At 43.5% G+C, this 22,155-nt stretch overlaps 1 protein-coding gene across 1 annotated transcript in view; it reads left to right on the forward strand.

The window, feature by feature from the left end:
• Positions 1-953: 953 nt before the first annotated feature.
• LOC147115396 (vomeronasal type-2 receptor 1-like) overlaps positions 954-22,155 on the forward strand; it is a 41,284-nt gene continuing 20,082 nt past the window's right edge. Inside the window, exons 1-7 of the mRNA XM_085989573.1 lie at positions 954-1,123; positions 3,179-3,274; positions 7,395-7,686; positions 8,504-9,340; positions 9,565-9,792; positions 11,170-11,293; positions 11,413-12,308. Coding sequence (XP_085845699.1) covers positions 954-1,123; positions 3,179-3,274; positions 7,395-7,686; positions 8,504-9,340; positions 9,565-9,792; positions 11,170-11,293; positions 11,413-12,308 — 2,643 coding nt within the window. The remainder of the gene's footprint in view (positions 1,124-3,178; positions 3,275-7,394; positions 7,687-8,503; positions 9,341-9,564; positions 9,793-11,169; positions 11,294-11,412; positions 12,309-22,155) is intronic.

Raw genomic sequence — 22,155 nt, forward strand, 5'->3', positions numbered from 1 at the left:
ACTCTTGCTCCTATCCTCTATGTTTCTATGTTTCTATGTTTGTGGGAGTGCTCACATAAGCGGGGATAAAAGTTATCCAAACTGCAAAAAACATGATCATGCTAAAGGTTATAAATTTAGCTTCACTGAACTTGTCCGGTAACGCTCGGGCCAAGAAGGCTAAAATTAAACACATACAAGCTATGAGACCGATGTAACCTAACACACAGCAGAAAACATCTGCGGAACCCATATCTCACTCAAGGGTAATCTTTGCACTTTGCTAATTGATGATTTTTGATGGAAGCGGGGAGATGTCATCAACCATATCACACAAATTATAATTTTGATCAATGTACAGAGAAAGACAATTGATCTCTGTTGTGTGGTACCAAACCACTTCATCACATTACTGGCCAGCACGGTTGCTTTAAATGCCATAAGGCCGACTAGAGTTTTACTAAGAAAACAGGAAATGCACAGAACAAAGCTAACTCTGAATACAGTGTGACGCACTATACATGACCAAGGTGATGACTGTCCAATGAAAGCAATGGAGCACAGAAAACATAGTATTAATGAGAATAGTAGAAGGAAACTTAGTTCCGAATTGTTGGCCTTACAATGGGAGTGTTTATGAAATATAAGAAAACAGCTGCAACAGCTCCTGTGATACAAACTCCAATCATTGAAATCGCCGTGAGTGTTATTCCCATGCTGTCTTGAAAGGAGAACAGCACAGTTTTTTTTTGGAATGCACTGATCTTGTCGATCATTTGGCCTGTGATGCAGAGAGCATTTTATGCATTCGATAGAATCTGTGGAACACGAACAAATTGTTATGCACTTAATTGCTATATACGTTTTAGAAATTGATTAACTGTAGTTTAAAGGCAGTAACTGAACAGTGTAAAAGGCATGTGAAAGATTTAGAACTCAAACATTAAATAAATTCATCACCTGTTTGGTTAGAAATGTCGCCGTCAGCACAAGGTAAACAGCCGAAGCAGCAGATGGACTGCCCTTGTGGAGATGCTTTTCTCGTGCCTGCAGGGCAGCTCCCACTGCAGACTGAGACTGGTAATTGCAGGGGTATAAAACTCATAGTTGTTACCATGCTAGATGTCAACAGAGAGGAAAATCGGTGGGAAGTATAACGGGTGCCCACTGGATACCGCCTGTTTACGCCCTGGCTAAAGTTGAATAATCATCTCTCACCGATTTTCATTTACAATAATAATAATGCGGTAAATTTCACCTTGGGTGCGGGGTGGGGTGATGGGGTAGGACTGGTGCCAGATTCTCGTTCTGTGAAAAGTGGGTCGTTTCTAAACCAGAAACACCAGTTTTAGGAGCTGACGGAAAGGCCATTCTAAACCCAATTAACATTACATAATCGACAGAATTTTGTGACCTGGGAATTGGGGAGATCGGACGGTCTGATAGAGTTCCTTACGCTGTTTTTTGGTCCATGCCAAACGATTCTACTTTCATTCAACGGCAGTTGTTCTTCTGCAGGCAGCGCTGCATCGTAATAACTAACTTTAACAAACTGAACCGACCCATCAACACGCTTCTGCCAGTTTATCTCAATTCTTATCAAAGCTTACTTCCTGTCCAAAATGGAGTCACATATAGGTCAGACCGGGTATGGATTGCAGGTTTGCTTCCCTAAAGGACACTAGTGAGCCAAATGTTTTTTTTTGGAAATCTGGTAGTTTCGTGGTCACCATTATTGATATATTTTATTCCCGATTTACTTAATTAACTGAATTTAAATTCCACAGCTGCCATAGTGAGATTTAAACTCACATCTATTGGATCATTAGTCCAGAACTCTAGTTTACTAGTCCAGTAGCATATCGAGTATGCCACCGTTCCCGAAGGAGTGCAAGAGTAAGAAAGTATTGCTAGAACTGTACAGGGCTCTGCAGAGACCATACCTGTAGACCTGTGAACAGTTTTGGTCCCTTATAAAGGAAGGATATAAATGCCTTAGAGGGATGCAACGAAGGTTCAGCAGATTGATCCTTTTGATGAGCGGGATGTCCTATGAGGAGAGAGTGAGTAGTTTGGGCCTATACTCCCTGGAGTTTAGAACAATGAGAGGTGATCTCATTGAAACTTATAAGATTCTGAGAGGGGTTGACAGGGTAGACGCTGAGAGATTTTGTCCCCAGGCTGAAGAATCCAGAAAAAAGGGGCATATTCTCAGGATACGGGGCCGACCGGTTAAGACTGAAATGAGGAGCAATTACCTGAAGGAAATAACTTACACTTAGAAAATGCGTTTGATGTTGAAATATGACCTTAGTTTTCACCTACACAGGAGCAATTGTAACTGTTCACGTTTGTGGCAATCGATTGGAACACCAACAGTACAGTTCTAAAAACCGAATATAACCTGTGAGACGAAAATAAGATATCAAAGACAGTATTCTTGAAGCTATTTTTAAGCCGTTGTATGCTTCACCTTTTAGAAGATTAATGTTGATTTAATTGTGGAATTAATGAAATGCAAAAGCTGAAAGTTAAAATTGTATATATTTTTTCTTCTTATAATGAGCAGCATATGACTTGTTGAAAGCTAAAGCCTGAAATTGAACCATATATACATCGGCAGTGCAAGCACATGCATCACGCAGAGGATGTGAAAATTGACTGGTAAAGGCTTGGGTACACGTTTCGCCGCATTAGATCTGAAATTCGACGTGGGTTTTTCAAGATAGCGGTTAACTCTCGAGGAGCCACTTCTCCCTTCATCTAGAGGGTTTAATCCATCATATTTAGCAGGTAACCTCGTTTTGTGAGGGGCCAGTTCATCTCTGTGAGATAGTGGCCCATTATGTTAAGGGTAAGCTGCGGGTGACCTCTCCAGTTTTCAGCTTCCTCTCTCTAGTGTGTGCTTGCTTCTCCTGCAACGATTCCTATATAGATGAAAATGTCGCTGTTTATTTGGGACTGCCATGGATATCGTATTGGCTAGTGTGCTTCACTAAACAACAGTGCAAAATATGTACCATTAAAGGCATTTCAATGGAAATTAATTCGGTCAGTTATTCACTAGGCAGATGATGCCTTCCACTAGGTTATTATCTAGGTGCCAACGTTGAAAAATAACTTGATCGCCAAAAGTTTAATGAGGCGCTGCTGAAGTCTATTAATGTTATGCTACTATTGATTTATCTTTGTACTGTAGAAAATTTAACCTTCATCCTTTGCCTGCTAAGCAGGGAAGCATAAGTCAATTTAAAGTACCACTGGCTTTAGTGCCAGGAATGACACTGCAGCAATGGTCAGTTTCAGGATAAGATAATGAGAGGCTTTATTAAAGGTGCCCAATTGCATACTGAATCATTTGATAACAGTGTGGTGAAAGTGTTATTTCTGCAAAGGAAAGCATCTGGGCATTTGTCACTTTTCATTAGAACCAATTACACAGAAATTAACAAATTCTATAATTATAGGTTTCAAGCTGAAGAATAGCAATATATATATAACAGTATAACTATTCATAAAAAAAACAAATTTAGGGAGTTAGATCGATCCCATTGGCCCAATGGGAAAACAGCTAATTAAGAAACGGGACCAGATTTTTAACTAAATTAAATCATAAGATATAAGGTCAATTAAAATATACTAATGTGGAGTTGTACTTTAATTTCTGTATGCTCATGCAATTCAGTGTCAAACAGAGGGTGTGAGGGAAAGGTATAAAAGGTGGCAGCTCGTACAGATATTGGATATGAGTTGGAGTATCTGAGGCCCTTCCTGGGCGCTGCAATTTCCAACCTCTCTTTCTCTGTCGGTAGAACGTAAACTACCTTGCAGGAGGAGAAAACATTTTCCTATATTACAACAATGACTACACTTCACGAGTACATCATTCGCTGTAATGCGCTTTGGACGTCCTGAGGCAGCGAGAGGCGCTATATAAATGAAACAATTTATTTCTTTCTTTCGTTATAAAGCCATGGCACAGAATAGTGGCTAAGCAGTCAATACCACAAATCGAAACAGGCAGAATCCCTCTGCTCCCACCAACTTTTTTCATCATCACTGATAAAAGTGAATTGCAATTGACAATTTCGAATGCGTTCGCAGAACCAAACAACTAAATTATGCCAATTTGCTTTACAGCTACGCCAGACAAAACAATCCGTCTCAATATCTCCTGTGATCTAAAACCAAATTCCGTGTACCCACTCCACAAAATGACCAAATTTAAAAGCAATGAATCTGGTTTTTATATCGTCCATGTGGCATAAAGAGTACTCCACACGTGTTCCCATCAATGTAGTTTCAAACAGTCACATTCTTGCTTTATGATTGATTGCTGTTGGCAAATGGCGCGTACACAGAGTCCCCTCACTAAATTATGAATACTTGCCGGATGATCAATCTTTATAGCAATCAAGCTAAATCTGAATAAACAAGTAGCCTCAAGCATTTATCATCATCTCACATCACACCTGCTGAACCAGGGAAGCTGAAACCTCTGGGATTTATTCAGATGGGACAATGATAACTGTCAAATATTGATGCTCTCCTGCAGTGCAGTTTACTCGCGAGTAAATAAATAGCCTTTCAGTCAAAGACTTGCATTATTTTCACCAGTGCTCTTGAGAAGCTGGGTTGACTTTTATAATGCAGCCTCTGTCTATCTGGAGCCTTCTGTTCGTCTTCTCAATCAGGAAGTTGAGTTCAGCAATTCAACCTACATGCAAACTGCGGGAAAATTTCAATTCCGGAGTTTCTCAAGATGGAGATATTGTCCTGGGTGGTTTATTTCCAATACATTTCAGAACGGCTCCAGATTATAAAACATTTCTCTCTAAGCCTGAACCAGTTCGATGCCTTCAGTAAGTAAGATTATCAGTCCGTTTGAACGTACCAAAGTCTGGATAAGAATGTTTCCCTGAATATGATGAAAAGCTTCGGTTGTCAAATAACTCCCAATACTTGAATCAGAGCATTCATCGTATTTAAAATTCCATAGCTCCATGTCTGCCGAAGTAATGTTGGAGTTGGAGGGGGCAGTTGGATGAGAGGTAGTGAGTTCGAGTGGGTGAACAGGCCACGAAATTATCAGGCAGAAGATTTCGGTATCAAATTCGAAACAGCAAGAACACAGCATACTAGATTTGCACTGACTGCAATAGAAAGGCAAACCAATACGTGAAGATTAATTCAACGTTGCAAATAGTAAAATAAAATTAGATAAGAAATTTAAAAAAGATCATCGGACTGTTAGATGTTAGTTTATAATGGAGAGGGGAGTCTGAGTAGTTAGTCAATCGTTTTGCTGTCTTTCTAATTGTTGGCTCAGCTGATTTGTATTTCTAACATTTTCTGTGTTTATTTTGTGATCTTGGAAAGCTGTGAACGCCTGGCACTATACATTAGTTTCGTAAACGCTCCCGGGCCTTTTGTTTGTGTACTGAATTGTCTTTCTTTTCTTTGTTTCATTCCTTCCTTTTCTTCTTTTGTCCACTTTGTATAGATCTTAATAGGTTCTGCCCGGGGACATCTTTAGTTAGAGGAATTATATAACTAGATCACAGCATTTCGGAAATTAGGTAGAAAATCGACTTGGGAATTACCGCCAGACGCCTGTATCCAATGTCAGCTGTGGCTCAGTGGGTAGCACACTCGCCTCTGAGTCAGGATGTTATCGGTTCCTAGATCCGCTCCATGGAACTTGAGCAAATAAATCTGGGCTGTCACTCCAGTGCAGTGCTGACGGAGTGCTGCACTGCCCATAGGTGCCGTCTTTCGGATGAGACGTTACACCCAGGCCCCTCTGCTCTCTCAGGTGGAAGTAAAAGATCCCAAGTCACTATTTCGAAGAAGAGCAGGGGAGTTATCCCCGGTGTCCTGGTCAATATTTATCCATCAATCAAAATAACAAAAACAGATTTCCAGGTCATTATCCCATTGCTGTTTTTGGGAGCAAATGGGCTGCCGCGTTTCCCACATTACAACTGTGACTGCACTCCAAAAGTACTTGTTTGGCTATAACGCGCTTTGAGAAGTCAGGTTATCGTGAAAGGCGCTATATAAATGTAAGTCTTTCTTTTTTCCTTTTATACTCCCCGCCCCATGTTCCATTCCAATGGCTTCCATTGAACTGAATATCAAGGGGAAACTTTAACAGGCGGCTTGTGCGGTTCCGTCGGATTTGCGCTCCCACCCAAGTCGAATTTCCAGAAATATCCCCGGTGAAATCCAGAGAACTCAACCCAAATGAATCAGGAAGTAGATCAGTTTTACCTCGGTTGCTGTTTAAACATTATGGTACACAAATCTATTCAGTTACAGAAAAGCAAAGCCCAGAACATGGTAATGTAGTTTAATTCTGAATCAGATTTACAGAATCGGAAAACGAAGCTACACATTTATGGTAAAAACGTGGATGTCTGACACTTTCACTTTTGTTGCAATATCTGTTAGAAATTATGGGTACCTAAATGGTCCCTTTAGTCTAATAAAAAAAGTAGCTTGATAGATGCTTAAGTAAATAACGATATTATAATGCTAAGTTCGGATTTTGACTTTATTTAACAAAATTGCTTGCTATGATGCGTAAGTTAACCAATGTGTGAGAATAGAATAGAGGGTGTCTTTGGGAATTTAATGATTCATTTCATGGTACAATAGTTTGATAATGAATTGAAATAGTTAGTTGCACAGCTGGCTGCACGAATAGCTTTGAACAATAGGGCCTCTGATTGGAGAAGTCTGAAGGCTGAGCCTGGTATGTCTGAGTTGCTGACTCTAGGCTGGAAGGACAGGGCTGGGTGAGATACGGGGAAAACAGTACTCAACATGCTGTAAGACCATGATTGGTTAAGTACAGAAACCATGTGTAATGGCAGCAAAAGCCCCTGAAAGGGGAGAGATAATATGAGGGTTGTCATTTTTCCCGTGGCCTAAACAAAGAACTTGACATACGCTTGAACACCGTGTTTTAAGGGGAATCTCTATAGGTTAAATGGTCCTGTCTTTAGTCTACCCCAGGTCCAAATCTAAAAAGTATATAAGAGAACGATCTGAAAAGCCCCCAGCGCAAACAGTGGTGTGGATAGCTCCCGACGGTGTAACACTCATAGGTAGTTCAGGACGAGAGAGAGAGAAGAGGAGCTGTTCGCGCTTGGACGGTATCCTCTACCTGTCACGGTCGTGTGTTTTTGCTGTATAACTAACGTGTTATATCCGTCTTAAACTCCGATTAAACACAACATACACACCATATTAGTTGCAGTCGACCGTGATTATCTGAAAGGACCAGAGATAAGATAATATCGTATATATCTTATTAAACTGCAAGGCCCGTGTCCTGCAAAAGACCCGCCTAAAAATGTTGTAGCCTGATAGCGTGCTTTCGCTATCAATATGTTAATATATTTTACCAGGCTCCGGCAGAGAGAGCTGCGTTGGGTACAAACGATGATCTTCGCAATAGAAGAAATTAACAGGAATCCAGAGCTACTTCCCAATCTAACTCTGGGATATAAGATCTTTGACAGCTGCCATACACGTTCTGAATCACTTAAAGGAGCCCTCAAATTATTGAACGAGGAGGATGGGACTGAATCCAGCTACAGGTGCGCGGCACTTCCATCAGTGCCCATCATTGTGGGGGACGCAGCATCTTCACAGTCCATTGCCACTTCACGTTTATTGGCTCCTTTCGATATTGGCCTGGTAGGGTTCGTTCAATAATTTTATGAAATAAATTACGTTTCATGATTATCCCTTATACACGGAACAAGTGTACTTTTAACTAAATAGGTACACCCAACCATCAGCTATAGACTTTTGAGAGACGGATTGTGCCAATGGCTGCGTTTGGTTTCTTCTGTATTACAGGTAGTATTATTCGGCAACATTTTAACTGAACTCATTCATTTTAACGAAACGCCATTGCACAAAATCGCAAATTACATAACAATTTGTGACACAAGAAATAATAAAATCATATAATTGCGAGTAACAACACAGGAGATTTTTCAGTTGGCTAATATCCTTTTAAACGTTTGAGATTGACTGATTTCTCTGTAGCTCCCTGACCCAGATTTGGCTGGTGTGAGAAACTATTCGATTTCGATTGAAAGAATAATTTTCACCTTGGACCATATCGTAACACGGGCGCTATTAGATCAAGTAGGAACTTCCTTTCGAATGCCAACCTGACTGGTTCTTTCTAACTCATATTTCTTCCAGTGCCTGGTATTTCGTCCCTATTATAAATTCTAAATATTTATCAGTAACTTCAGTTGCATTAAAATGACTAAACTTTCCTAGTTTATCTATGTGTTCACTATTTTTGAAAATATAGATCATGTTGTTCATCCTCCACCCTCTGGCACTATTCCATATCCTACAGAATTTTGAAACATTATACTCAGTGGCAATAATACATCCTGAGCAATCCGCGGAATCCACGATGGTAGATTATAGGACAGGCAGATTGTGAAATATGCTTGCTGTGTTATAACTAAAAATGGGCATTAACTTCCAGGTTAGCTACGCTTCGTCCTGTACCTGTCTGAGTGATAAGCGTGAGTTCCCAACTTTCTTCAGGACAGTTCCGAGTGACGCCGTTCAAATCAAAGCGTTGGTCAGGCTGGTGCAGCGCTTTCAATGGAATTGGGTTGGGATTGTAGCCGAAGACAGTGAATATGGCCGATATGCGATATTGTCGTTTATTGAAGAAGTTTCTAAGTTTGAAACATGCATCGCTTTTATTGAGTTTCTCCCTCCTGGAAGCACCAGAATTACATTGCTTCAGGTTGTAGAGATCATTAAAAAGTCCTCGGCGAAGGTCATCATCATATTTTCTCTTGAGCGCGAAACAATGTCTTTGGTAAATGATCTAAGACTGCAGAACATTACTGACATCCAGCTGATAGCGAGTGAAGCCTGGGTAACATCAGTCCGATTGTGGACCGCGGAAACACGTGAAATATTTTCTGGAACAATCGGGTTTGGAATCAGGAGAGCGGAAATTCCCGGACTAAGAGAGTTTCTGGTTAAACTCCACCCTTCCACAGCGCCAGACAATCCGCTTGTAGAAGACATCTGGCAGGTGGTTTTCGGCTGTAGCTTCAAAATCTCAAATCAGAGTCTAGAAGGAAACTCATCACCGTCTCCATACAAACCGTGCACAGGTTCAGAGAGTTTGGAGACCATTGAGACCACATATACTGATGTGTCACAGTTAAGAATTTCGTACAACGTATATAAAGCGGTATACGCTGTAGCTCACGCCATTCATAATTTGAAGTCGTGTGAAAATGAGAAAGGCCCATTTATCAACAAAACATGTGGTCAAAAATCAAACATTCTACCCTGGCAGGTGAGGAAAGATCCGATCATCTCCAAGAGATAAATTGGAGTATCTATTTCTAAACAATTAAAGTAATTTACAAAATCCTCAAAAATCAGAATAACATGATGCAGATGTTTCTAATAGTGGTGTGAATTTTATTAACTGGTGTTGAAATAATTAATCAGCTATTTTGCGGACTATCGGATAATTTTAGAATTGTTTAATATCTGATTATTCTATTGTGTTTACAGCTTTTACACTACCTGAGGGAGGTCCGTTTCACCAACCAGTTTGGAGAGGAAATAAGCTTTGATAAGAACGGAGATCCTATCGCTTCCTATGACCTGATAAACTGGCAGAAGCGCGGTGATGGTTCGGTTGAATTTGTTAAAGTTGGTTATTACGATGCAGCGCTGCCTGCAGGGAAAGAACTCGTCTTCGATGAAAGAGGAATCGTTTGGCATGGATCCGAAAACAGGGTAAGAATTGTTTCTAACGATGACAATATCAGATCATCTCACAATCAGATGTTACTTTTTAATTTTTATCCCGTATATGTGCCTGTCTAATACATCCAAGACATAGCACTGAATTTGATCGCACCTTACCCACCAGCCTAAAACCCACCCCCTCTACCAGTAGCATACTGTGCTTGCAGGACTATCGATTAACTGCACAGCATCAGCAATCGGATCCTTCTTCGGCAGCACCTTCCAAACTAGCGAATTCTACTACAGGGACGATGCATGAGAAATGCATCGCCTCCAAGTTTCCTCCAAGTTACACACCACCCTGGTTTGGACATTTATCGCTGTTCCTTCATGGTTTGTTAGTAAAAGTACTGGAATTCCAACCCAACGGCCCAGAAATTCGGATCGGAGGCTTCTCGCTGATGCAAGCCACCGAATTGCACTCACCTAGCGCATCGGCCGTTCTGCTGTGGGCCCGCGTGGGATTCCGATCCTGGGCCTGCTCCAGCTGCCAGCGCGCAGTGCTTGCGTATCCATGGGGCAGTTAGTTCGAAGCGTCCCCTGGGATCACGTGGGCCATGGAGAGCCAATGTTAGCAGGGAATCTGTATTCATAGATTTGACAGGAAGAGCTGTCAAGTCTATGAATACAATTCAGCCTCAAAATATCACTAAAACTTCAAATAAATTAAAAGAAAACATCACATTTTAAAAATATCAATAGATTACATAAAATACCTATTTTAAACAATAATTAAAATTTTTGAAAAATTAATTACAGTTTCTAATGGGGCTAAAAATAAACTTACCTTTCTTTAAATTATTTAAAAATAATAAACCTGTGGAAAAAATGTTGTAATTTAACTTAATTCACCACTTACCTTGTTAAAAGCAAGCCTTGCGACTGCTTTTTACAAGCGTAGCTGCTGGAGACTTAACCTCCTGGAGAAAGCTGCAAGAAAACGGAAGATCCATGCTTCCACGCTGCCTCTCCGGCGCACATGTTCGACTTGTGAACCCCTTCCTTTAAGGGAACGGAAGTTCCAGTTTCGCGCGCATGTGCAGTGCATGCACGTAACCGACACTTTTGTTGGGTCTACCTGTGAGTACCCAGCGCATACTCACCCGTGGGGGCCCGAATTTCTGGCACAGTATGTTCGTTACTCAAAATAATACCGCCTATATGTTGGCCATGTGTTACTAACTCCAGCCTTTTCATCACAACTATGGAGTCCAACAAGCGAATCGCTCATTTACAAAATACAATCAGCAAAGGAAATTCCCTGAGCGCAGAAAAAGTTCCTGAATCAGTACAATAAATCTGACATGGTTTATTAGTGTTATAAATGTAGGCCGAGGTAAAGTGCCGAATGCTCTCTCTCCACAGGTACCAGTATCAGTATGCAGTGACACTTGTCCTGTGGGTACAAGAAAGGGCGCTCGAAAAGGGCAGCCAATATGTTGCTTTGATTGCTTAACATGTTCCGATGGAGAGATCAGCAACGAAACAGGTAAATCACATTAATCAATTTACATAAGTTATAGGGTAAGAATCAACCTGCAGTACCCGCTCAAAATTGAACTAACTTCACGATTCTGCAACTGCTGCAAATTTAATTTTTTTTAACAGATTCCGCAGAATGCATCAAGTGCCCTACAGATTACTGGTCGAATGACCCAAGAGATCAGTGCATTCCAAAAGAAATTGAGTTTCTCTCCTTTCAAGACAGCGTGGGAATAACGCTCACTGCGATATCACTGTTTGGAGCTTGTATCACAGGGGCTGTTGCAGCTGTTTTCTTATATTTCTTAAACACTCCCATTGTAAGGGCCAACAATTTGGAACTAAGTTTCCTTCTACTATTCTCATTAATAATGTGCTTTCTGTGCTCCATTGCATTCATTGGACAACCATCACCATTGTCATGTATGGTTCGTCACACTGTGTTTGGAGTTAGCTTTGTTCTGTGCATTTCCTGTATTCTTAGCAAAACTCTGGTCGTCCTGATGGCATTTAAAGCAACCTTGCCGGCCAATAATGTGATGAAATGGTTTGGGCCCACACAACAAAAATCAATTGTCTTTCTCTGTACATTGATTCAAATTATAATATGTGTGATCTGGTTGGTGACATCACCCCCACTCCCAGCTAAAAACACCAAGTATCAAAGTGCAAAGATTATCCTTGAGTGTGATGTGGGTTCCACAGTTGCTTTCTGCTGTGTGTTAGGTTACATCGGGCTCTTAGCTTGTATGTGTTTTATTTTAGCTTTCTTGGCCCGAGCGTTACCGGACAATTTCAATGAAGCTAAATTTATAACCTTCAGCATGCTGATCTTTTTTGCAGTTTGGGTAACTTTTATCCCCGCTTACCTGAGCACTCCCGGAAAATACACGGTTGCTGTGGAAATATTTGCAATATTAGCATCGAGTTTTGGGCTGCTGAGCTGTATCTTTGCTCCAAAATGTTACATTATCTTGATAAAACCAGAAGAGAACAGCAGAAAGCACCTAATGGGTAAAAATGTGCGCCCTTAACATGTTAGAGGAATCTTGTAAACTCTGCAACCAGAATTGAACTTATGAGGCAAGACTGGAGATGTTGAAATATTTTCGCAGTTTTACCGTTAACAGAAACAGCTTTCATTGTTCATGTTTGAAGCAATCTGTTCTAATAACACTGATATGCTTAAACGTACATTTAATAGGTGGATATAAGTGCGAAATGCTCTTTGCCGTATAAATCAGATTTGGGAACACTGTACCTTTATGTTAAGATTTTGATTGTTAGTTTGTTAGCAAATTTTGTATATTTTGAAATGTTAATAAATGCAGCTAAAAAATCAAATGGTTCCAATCATGAACAAAATAGGCCTCTATGAAAGCCAAGGTCACACTTTTCTCAAGGGTGTAGTAAGCAATGACAGAAAGGTCAGCGTCCCGCATTCCTGACATCCATGGCCCGCATTGTTTCAATCCCTCTTCTATTCCAATACAACGTCTCCATCTATGATTTGGTACAATTCTCCATCAGCAGTTAGAATGTGGATAGTTGCTTCTCTTACTCCACGCATTGATTTGTTTTGCTTGTTCCAGTTAAGGAAGTTTCTCTGGTATATCAATGCCATTTCTGATGGAAGGTCCACTTTCCCTTCCTAGAAACGTCAGCTCCCCGATGCCATGCTGTGCATTTCCACCGCTTGTATTAACACTGAAAAATATTTTGAAAGGAACCCTTGAAAACATAGCGACATTAGAATGCTGACTTATGATGCTGTAATATAGACGAATGGAATCAGAAGATTCATTCTTTTTCTTGATTTGTGGAGCTGCATCACTGAACAGATAGCAAACAAAAACGTGGATAATTCTATTATTGGGAATGGGAATTGGGCTAATAAAACAGGTCAGCTATTTGCTGTATATTGTGTGTCTGACATTCCCTTTGACCTTTAATTACTTTCCATAATTTCAATGTGGCGGCTGCGCTCAGTTGTTTCTTTGGAAACAATTTTAGATATTTCCTGTGGATGGCGCTCTAGCTTGTCACAATGAATTTAATGCTTGGATTACACGCCAGAAATAAACCTCCAATATTAATATTCTGTCCTGAAATGTTCCTATTTGTTGCGCAAGGCGACATTGCGAATGCTGGTTCCACTGTTCCATCCTGCATTCTTTCCACTCCTACTTCTTAACGTGAATTATCAATTATCGTTTCGGGAGGCGGATTTCACGACACATTATTGTATCACTTTCTTCCCAACTGAATTAAGTTCGCCAAAACTTAACTGAATAGCGTTTCAGATGTTACCACACGACAGAGCATTAAGCCACCACAGCAGAAAAAATGTGTCCTATATTTCAGTGGCCCTGAAATTTAGGATCGGGAGCTTGCCGCGCGTGCAAGCCCCCGATGTGCACTCACCCTGCGCGCCAACATCTGAAGCCCGGGCCTGCTTGTATTTCCTGTCACTGGCCCAGTTCAGATGTCCGCGCGATGTGCTTACCTGATCCAGAGGCATAGTTAGTGCGATGTGCCGGCTGGGATCAGGTGAGCACTGTGCAGCCAATCAAGGGAGGGGAAACTCATTCATGAGTTTGAGAGTAAGAACTGTCAAACTCATGAAAAGTATGGGCTGCCAAAACACTACTTAAACTTTGCATAAAATTTAAAAAAAATCCCACTGATTATATTAACTATAAATAAGTTTAAAAAAATGTTTTAAACAATTAATCAACGTTTTGAAAAAAATAAATTTCAAAAAAATAGGGTCTAAAACTAAACTTACCTTACTGTAAATTCTTTAAAAATAATAAACCTGTGGAAATTTTTTTTCTAAATTGTACTAAAAGCCCACTTACCTGTAAAACTAAGTACTTACGTCTGGTTTTTCCACACGTAAAAACCGGAGGCCTTTACACTCGGGCAACTCTGAAAAAAAAAGGAATTTCACTGCGCATGCGCTGCCTGTGCAGTCGCACACGTTCTGCCTCTTAACCCCTTGGGTCAGAGGACAGGAAATGCCGGTTTTCAACGCATGCGCTGTGCATGCTGAAAACCGGCAATTCCTCCGGTCACACGCGTGATTACCCCGTCGGTACTCACGCGTTGTGACAGGAATTACTGTGCCAAGACTGTGACCCCTCGTTCTAGACCCCCCATCCAAGGGAAACATCTTCCCTGCAGCCAGTCTGTCTAGCCCTGTCAGAATGTTATACAGCTCAATGAGATCCCCTCTCATTCGTCTAAACTCAAGTGAATACAGGCTTAGTCGACCCAATCTACTCCTCATAGGACAGTCCTGCCATCCCAGGAATCAGTCTGGTGAACCTTCGCTGCACTCCCTCTATGGCAAGTATTTCCTTCCTTAGGTAAGAAGACCTGCACACAGTACTCCAGGTGTGGTCTCACCAAGGCCCTGTATAACTGTAGTATGACATCCTTGCTCCTGTACTCAAATCTTACATTCACCTTTGCATCGATTGATCCATGTACGCGTTGATCTGAGTATCTCTGGTAGCACTCCTTTCTAATATTGATCTTTTAAAATTATTCTACAACTTACTGAACAGTGCTAAAATATTCACTTCGTGTAAATCATTAAAAGTTACAAATGTAAAAAAGTCTCAGCCTCCCTTGTATCAGTGTAATGCTCTCCAATCTTCCATTAATCTTTCAAAACTTAGTTTAACGGAACGATATTTCCAATTAAATAGGTTAATATAATACAACCTAAAATAAATGCAAGAAATTAGATCAAACAAAAACAAAATTAATATTTATAACAATGACAACTTGCATTTATACAACGCCTTTTATATTGGAGAAGGTTATAAGGCGCATCACAAAACTTAAATAAGCGGTAATTCGGATACACAACCAGGACCCAGGTACTTTAGAATGAAGTTTATTTATCGATTAAAATTGTCCACCCCTGCACCTTTAGGTGTTAGAATATTAGCTGCATTGAATTTTATTATTGATAATTTTTATATCAAGCAGTTTGAATACACAAAGTTATCAGCATCAAGACTAAACTTATACGCTTATAAACACTAAAAGAAATGAGAAATTAAGGAGTCTGAGTAACATAATGGAGGAAGGGCAAGTGTGCTGCGTACAAAATGTGTTTTGTCAATGGATGCGACTTCGAAGTTGAACTTCGACATATTTCCTGGAAAATGAAGGACACAACATTTTAAACTGCGTGATCTGGGGTATTTCTAGAGTACGAAGTTCATGATTATGCACTAAGGCTAAACGAGTTGCTGCCTATTTGGAATAACAAAGGAACAAAGGAAAAGGAAAAGGTCATTCAGCCATTCGAGCCTGTCCTGTTCCTCAGTGGCATCAGGGCTCATCTGCTTTCTCTCCATAACCCTTTGTAAGGAATGACCCAGACTCTGCCTCGCCTCGCCACCAGAGGGCTCCATGAACTCTCTTAATTGTGTCCTTCTTTATTCATTATTGTATTCACCTGTGCATTGTTAGATGCCTACTATTTAAGTGGTGTTCATTTTATGTTCTTTGCTCAGTCTTGAGTTGCACTGCCTGGAGATACCTTGTGCTGGTCTGCTTGCCTGTATTCTGTACTGTTGTTATTTTGTTTATGTCAAGTAAAGTCTACCTTTATTTTGCAACCTTACCTCTGCCTCAGTTTGCCTTACTGCAGTTGGGTCCACCGAGTTCCGGTCCTTACAGCAAGACTGAGCCAAAACATGGACCCAGCAGAGAAGGACCAATGGCCAAGACAAGTTTCTGAACAGCTACAACTTATTTTGAACGAACTGCAGTGTCTCGCCACGGCAGTCTTCCAAAACCAGAATCTGCTGGAGGGCCTCGTCATCACTTTCCATCAGAGCCAGAAACAGAGTCAGGTGATCCAAGCCGCTCCTGCACCGTTACCCGCTCCTACGGTTTCGCCTTCTCCTCTGAGAGAACCCCGATTACCTGCACCCGAGCGCTACGACGGTAACCCAGGAGGATGTCGAGGTATCCTAATCCAGTGTTCCCTGGTTTTCCAACTGCAGGGTTCATTATTTCCCAGTGACTGTTCCCGAGTGGCCTACATCATTTCGCTACTTACCGGCAAGGTCCTTACCTGGGCTACAGCCGTCTGGGAACAGCAAACGCTGGTATGTTCAAACTACCAACTTTTCTCGGAAGAAATGAGAAGGGTTTTTGATCACCCTGTTAGTGGGAGAGAAGCATCTAACAGACTACTTCGGCTTCGCCAGGGGGTTCGTAGTGTTGCGGACTACGCTATTGAGTTTCGCACTCTCGCTGCTGAAAGCCAATGGAATTCGGAGGCGCTCATCGCCACCTTTCGCCACGGTCTCACGGATGAGATCAAGGATGAACTGGCTTCCAGGGATCCGGTGAGTGATTTGGAGTCTCTTTTTGATATCTCCGTTCGTGTGGATAATCGGCTCCGTGAGAGGCGAAGAGAAGCCACTCCTTTTTCACTCCGTTTCCAAAGACCAGAGCTTTTCCTGCTTCGAAGCCATCTGAGAACCTCCGAGCCATCCCGAGTCCATCTTTGACTGGTCCAGAGGAGCCCATGCAGGTGGGAGTAACCCGCCTCTCGCAGCCCGAACATGATCGCCGAATGAGAGAGGGATCTTGTCTCTGTTGTGGGAAAGCTGGCCACTTCCGCTCTTCCTGTCCAGATTTGGTGGGAAAGGCCAGGGCTCATCCAGGATGGAGGGACCTGAGATGAGCATAACCATCCCTTACGACCCCACTGTTTCTAGGGTTTTGCTGGCATCCTTCCTTTTCTGGGACAATCAACAATATGATCTAAAGGCCATGGTGGATTCGGGGTCTGATGGTAACTTCATAGATCTGGGGTTAGCTAAACAGCTCAAGATTCCCCTGATCCATCCTGATCACTCCCTCACTGTTGTTACCCTGGATGGAAGACCCCTGGGTTCTGGAACCGTTCACCATCATACTGCCCCTCTGTGTTTGGGCGTGGAAGGACAACATTTTGAGACCATCCAATTCTCCCTTATCCACTCTTCCCAGTTTCCATTAATTCTGGGTTACCCTTGGTTGGCCTGCCATAATCCTCGCTTAGATTGGGCCACCGGCCGGCTTACGGAATGGGGCTCCGCCTGCCATACTACCTGTCTTCGCGCCAAGTCTCCTTCCCAGCCCCAGGAGTTCCCATCACGCTCTGAATTGTCCCGAGTGCCCCCCGAGTATGAGGATCTAAAAGAGGTCTTCAGTAAGGTTCGAGCCACATCACTTCCCCCTCATAGGCCATATGACTGTGCCGTTGACCTCCTGCCTGGGACATGCCCACCTAGGGGTAGGATCTTTTCCCTTTCTGCTCCTGAGACCGCCGCCATGGAGGAGTACATCCGTGACGCCCTCGCCGCTGGCTTCATCCGTCCGTCCACTTCTCCTGCTGGTGCCGATTTTTTCTTCGTGAGTAAGAAAGATGGAGGTCTCCGTCCCTGCATCGACTACCGTGGCCTTAACCGGATTACTATTAAGAACCGTTATCCTCTTCCACTCATGTCGATGGCCTTCGAGTTACTTCAGGGAGCCACGGTCTTCACTAAATTGGACCTCCGCAACGCCTACAACCTCATCCGCGTCCGCGAAGGGGACGAGTGGAAGACGGCATTCAACACACCCACTGGGCACTATGAGTACCTGGTTATGCCCTTTGGATTAACCAACGCCCCTGCTGTGTTCCAGGCACTCATCAACGACGTTCTCCGAGACATGCTGAATCGCTTTGTTTTTGTCTACCTGGATGACATTCTCATTTTCTCCAAAACTCTTAACGATCATGTCCAGCATGTAAGACAAGTCCTGCAACTTCTGTTTAACAACCTCTTGTTTGTCAAGGCGGAGAAGTGTGAATTTCACGTTTCCACAGTTTCATTTCTGGGCTTCATCATCTCCAGCGGCAACATCCAAATGGACCCTGGCAAGACCCAAGCTGTCCGAGATTGGCCACCACCCACCTCTCTCAAACAGGTGCAACGTTTCTTGGGATTTGCTAACTTCTATCGGAGGTTCATCAGAAACTTCGGCACCATTGCTGCCCCTCTTAACGCCCTCACCAGGATCGCCTCTACCCAGTTCAGTTGGTCCGCTGAGGCTGCGCAGGCTTTCGAGGATCTCAAGCGGCGCTTCACGTCTGCTCCTGTCCTCATTATTCTGGATCCCTCACTCCCCTTCATTGTCGAGGTGGATGCCTCGGATATAGGAGTGGGCGCCATTTTATCCCAACGGTCTAACGACAACAAACTGCACCCTTGCGCCTTTTTCTCTCGCAGACTCACTCCCGCTGAACGAAACTACGATATTGGGAACAGGGAATTACTGGCAGTTAAGTTGGCACTGGAGGAGTGGAGACATTGGTTGGAGGGGTCTAAACACCCGTTCATTGTCTGGACTGACCATAAGAATCTGGCCAATATCCAGGAGGCCAAACGACTTAACTCTCGTCAAGCTCGCTGGGCACTGTTTTTTAATCGTTTTGACTTTGTCCTATCATATCGTCCAGGTTCCAAGAATCTCAAGCCTGATGCTCTCGCCAGGCAATTTGACCCACCCGAGCAGGAGAGACAACCAGAACCTATTATTTCTACTTCCCGAATTGTAGCACCGGTTTGCTGGGGAATTGAGACGCTGGTCAGAAAGGCGCAACAGAGGGAGGCAGACCCTGGCAACGGCCCACCTGGTCGCCTTTTTGTCCCCAATATGACTCGCTCACAAGTCCTGCAGTGGGGGCATTCGTCGCGACTCACCGGTCATCCAGGCGCATCCAGGACGCTGGAGTTTCTTCGTAGAAGGTTCTGGTGGCCCACCATGGAGAAGGACGTAAAGGCGTTCGTGGCAGCTTGTGCCATTTGTGCACGAAACAAGAACCCTCGATCTCGCCCCCAGGGTTTGCTGCATCCTCTCCCCATTCCCACTCGCCCCTGGTCACACCTCTCGGTGGATTTCATCACAGGCCTTCCACCATCTCAAGGCAACACGGTCATTCTGGTCATCGTAGATCGCTTCTCCAAAGCCTGTCGTTTTCTGCCCTTGCCCAAGCTTCCCTCAGCCCAAGAGACAGCCGAGCTCATGGTCCAGCATGTTTTCAGGTTATTCGGTTTGCCCCTTGACATCGTTTCTGACCGTGGTCCACAATTCACCTCCCAGTTTTGGAAAGCCTTCTACAAGCTCATTGGAGCTACTGTCAGTCTTTCCTCGGGTTTCCACCCTCAGTCGAACGGTCAAACAGAACGGATCAACCAAGACCTGGAGACGACCCTGAGGTGTCTCGTGTCTGCTAACCCTGCGACCTGGAGTCGTCACATCATCTGGGCTGAGTACGTGCACAACACGTTGCGCTGCTCCCCCACAGGACTGTCGCCGTTCGAGTGCCAGTTCGGTTTTAAACCTCCACTGTTCCAGGAGCAGGAGCTCGAGGTGGGGGTTCCGTCCACGGAGAAGTTTGTCCAGCGTTGTCGGCGGACCTGGAGGAGAGCGCGGCTGGCCTTGCAACGAGCTTCTCGACAATGGCAGGTCCAGGCCAACAAGCGGCGCAGACCGGCCCCTTCATTCTGTCCTGGTCAGAGGGTCTGGCTTTCTACGCAGGATCTCCCGCTGCGAGTGGAGTCCCGCAAGCTGGCGCCTCATTTCATCAGCCCCTTCATGGTGTTGAGAAAGGTCAATCCGGTGTCCTACCGTCTCCAGCTACCCCGCTCCATGCGGATTCATCCTACCTTCCATGTCTCCCGGCTTCGGCCAGTGGCCAGCAGTTCCCTGGCGCCCGCCACGAGGCCTCCTCCTGCTCCCCGCATCATCGACGGCCAGCCTGCTTACACGGTCCGTCGCCTAATGGACTCTCGCTGGGTTCGCGGGGGCCTCCAGTTCCTGGTGGACTGGGAGGGATATGGTCCGGAGGAACACTCTTGGGTCCCGGACCGAGACATCCTGGATCGCGATTTAGTACGGAATTTTTTTCGTCGTCACCATGGACCTTCTGGGGGAACGTCAGGGGCCGTTCCTAGTGGGGGGGGTCCTGTAAGGAATGACCCAGACTCTGCCTCGCCTCGCCACCAGAGGGCTCCATGAACTCTCTTAATTGTGTCCGACTTTATTCATTATTGTATTCACCTGTGCATTGATAGATGCCTACTATTTAAGTGGTGTTCACTTTATGTTCTTTGCTCAGTCTTGAGTTGCACTGCCTGGAGATACCTTGTGCCGGTCTGCTTGCCTGTATTCTGTACTGTTGTTATTTTGTTTATGTCAAGTAAAATCTACCTTTATTTTGCAACCTTACCTCTGCCTCAGTTTGCCTTACTGCAGTTGGGTTCACCGAGTTCCGGTCCTTACACCCTTGGCCAGCAAAATCTATCGATCTCAGTTTTAAAAGTGCATCACCTACAGCAGTTTTGGGAAAGAGATGCACTCTTCTACCAGCCTTGGCATGACATTTTTTCCTAACTTCTTTCTCTCCTCAATGGCTTTGCTCCGATTTTTAGGATACGTCCCCGAGACTTAGACTCCCTCACCAACGGTAAAGTTATCTTTCTGTCTAAACTATCAGTTCCTTACAAGTTCCTAAAAACGTCAATCAAATCACCCCTTAACCTTTTACATTCCAGGGAATACAAGCCTAGTTTATGTAATCTCTCTTCATAATTTAACGCTTGTAGCCCTCGTAACATTCTGCTGAATCTGCGCTGCACTCCTACCAAGGCCAAAATATCCTTTCTAATGTGCGGTGCCCAGATATATGCACAGTACTCCAGATTTGGTCTAACCAGTAAGTTGTATGCTGCAGCAAAACTTCATCCGCTTTATATTATACTTACTTACTTAGGCAGTCCCTCAGAACCAAGGATGACTTGCTTCCACATTAAAAATGAGTTCGCAGGTGACTGATGAGTCCAATGCGGGACCTACAGTCTCTGTCATAGGTGGGGCAGACTGTGGTTGAAGGGGCGGGTGGGTGGGGTGCTTGGGTTGACATGAGCTCCTTGTGTTGCCTGTGCTTGGCTTCCGCTTGCTCCCGGTGAAGAGGCTCGAAGTGTTCGGTGCCTTCCCGGATGCTTCTCCTCCACTTTGTGCGGTCTTGGGCCAGGGATTCCCAGGTGTCGCTGGGGAGGTTACACCTTTTCAAGGAGGCTTTGAGGGTGTCCTTGAAGCGTTTCCTCTGCTCACCTGGGACTCTCTTGGCATGCGGACAATGTGCCCCGTCCATCGGAGCTGATCTAGTGTGGTCAAAGCTTCGATGCTGGGGATGTTGGCCTGAGCAGAACACTGATTTGCAGGATCTTGCTTTATATTACAGCACTCTGGGTACAAAGGTTAACATTCAATTAGGCTTTCGAATATATTTTGTACTTTACCTCTACAATTTACTGATCTCTGTACATGGAACCCTGAATCTCATTGGACCTCTGCTACTCCTAGCTTTTCATAATTTAAATAATACTCGGATCTATCCATCTTTGGCCAAAATGAATGACCTCTCACTTACCTGCGTTGATAACCGTCTGCCGTCGTTTTGACCACGCACTTAATCTATTCACGTAATTTAACTCTCCCGACTGCATTACTTTCGATGAGGCAAATCTCGGTCTCCTCAGCAAACTTGGATATATCTTCAAACAGTTAATAAAATGAATAGTATTCGTGTTAGATGTAAATGTGGCTGATTCCAAAGGAAATCTCATTGGTAAAGAAATCATCACCTGTATAAAAATATTGCAGAAACTAGGATAATAGCTTTAATGCAGAGGACGAGATTGAGACCTGCTTAAATTGATATGGGAAATTAATGGATTCGAACATAAATTATGAATAAACAAAGCGTGTAGTGCAGTCAAGAGTTGGGGAACATTCATA

The sequence above is a fragment of the Somniosus microcephalus genome, chromosome 6 (genome assembly GCF_052327205.1).
Source record: "Somniosus microcephalus isolate GS21.2 chromosome 6, FLI_Smic_1.0, whole genome shotgun sequence".
Taxonomy (NCBI): Eukaryota; Metazoa; Chordata; class Chondrichthyes; order Squaliformes; family Somniosidae; genus Somniosus; species Somniosus microcephalus.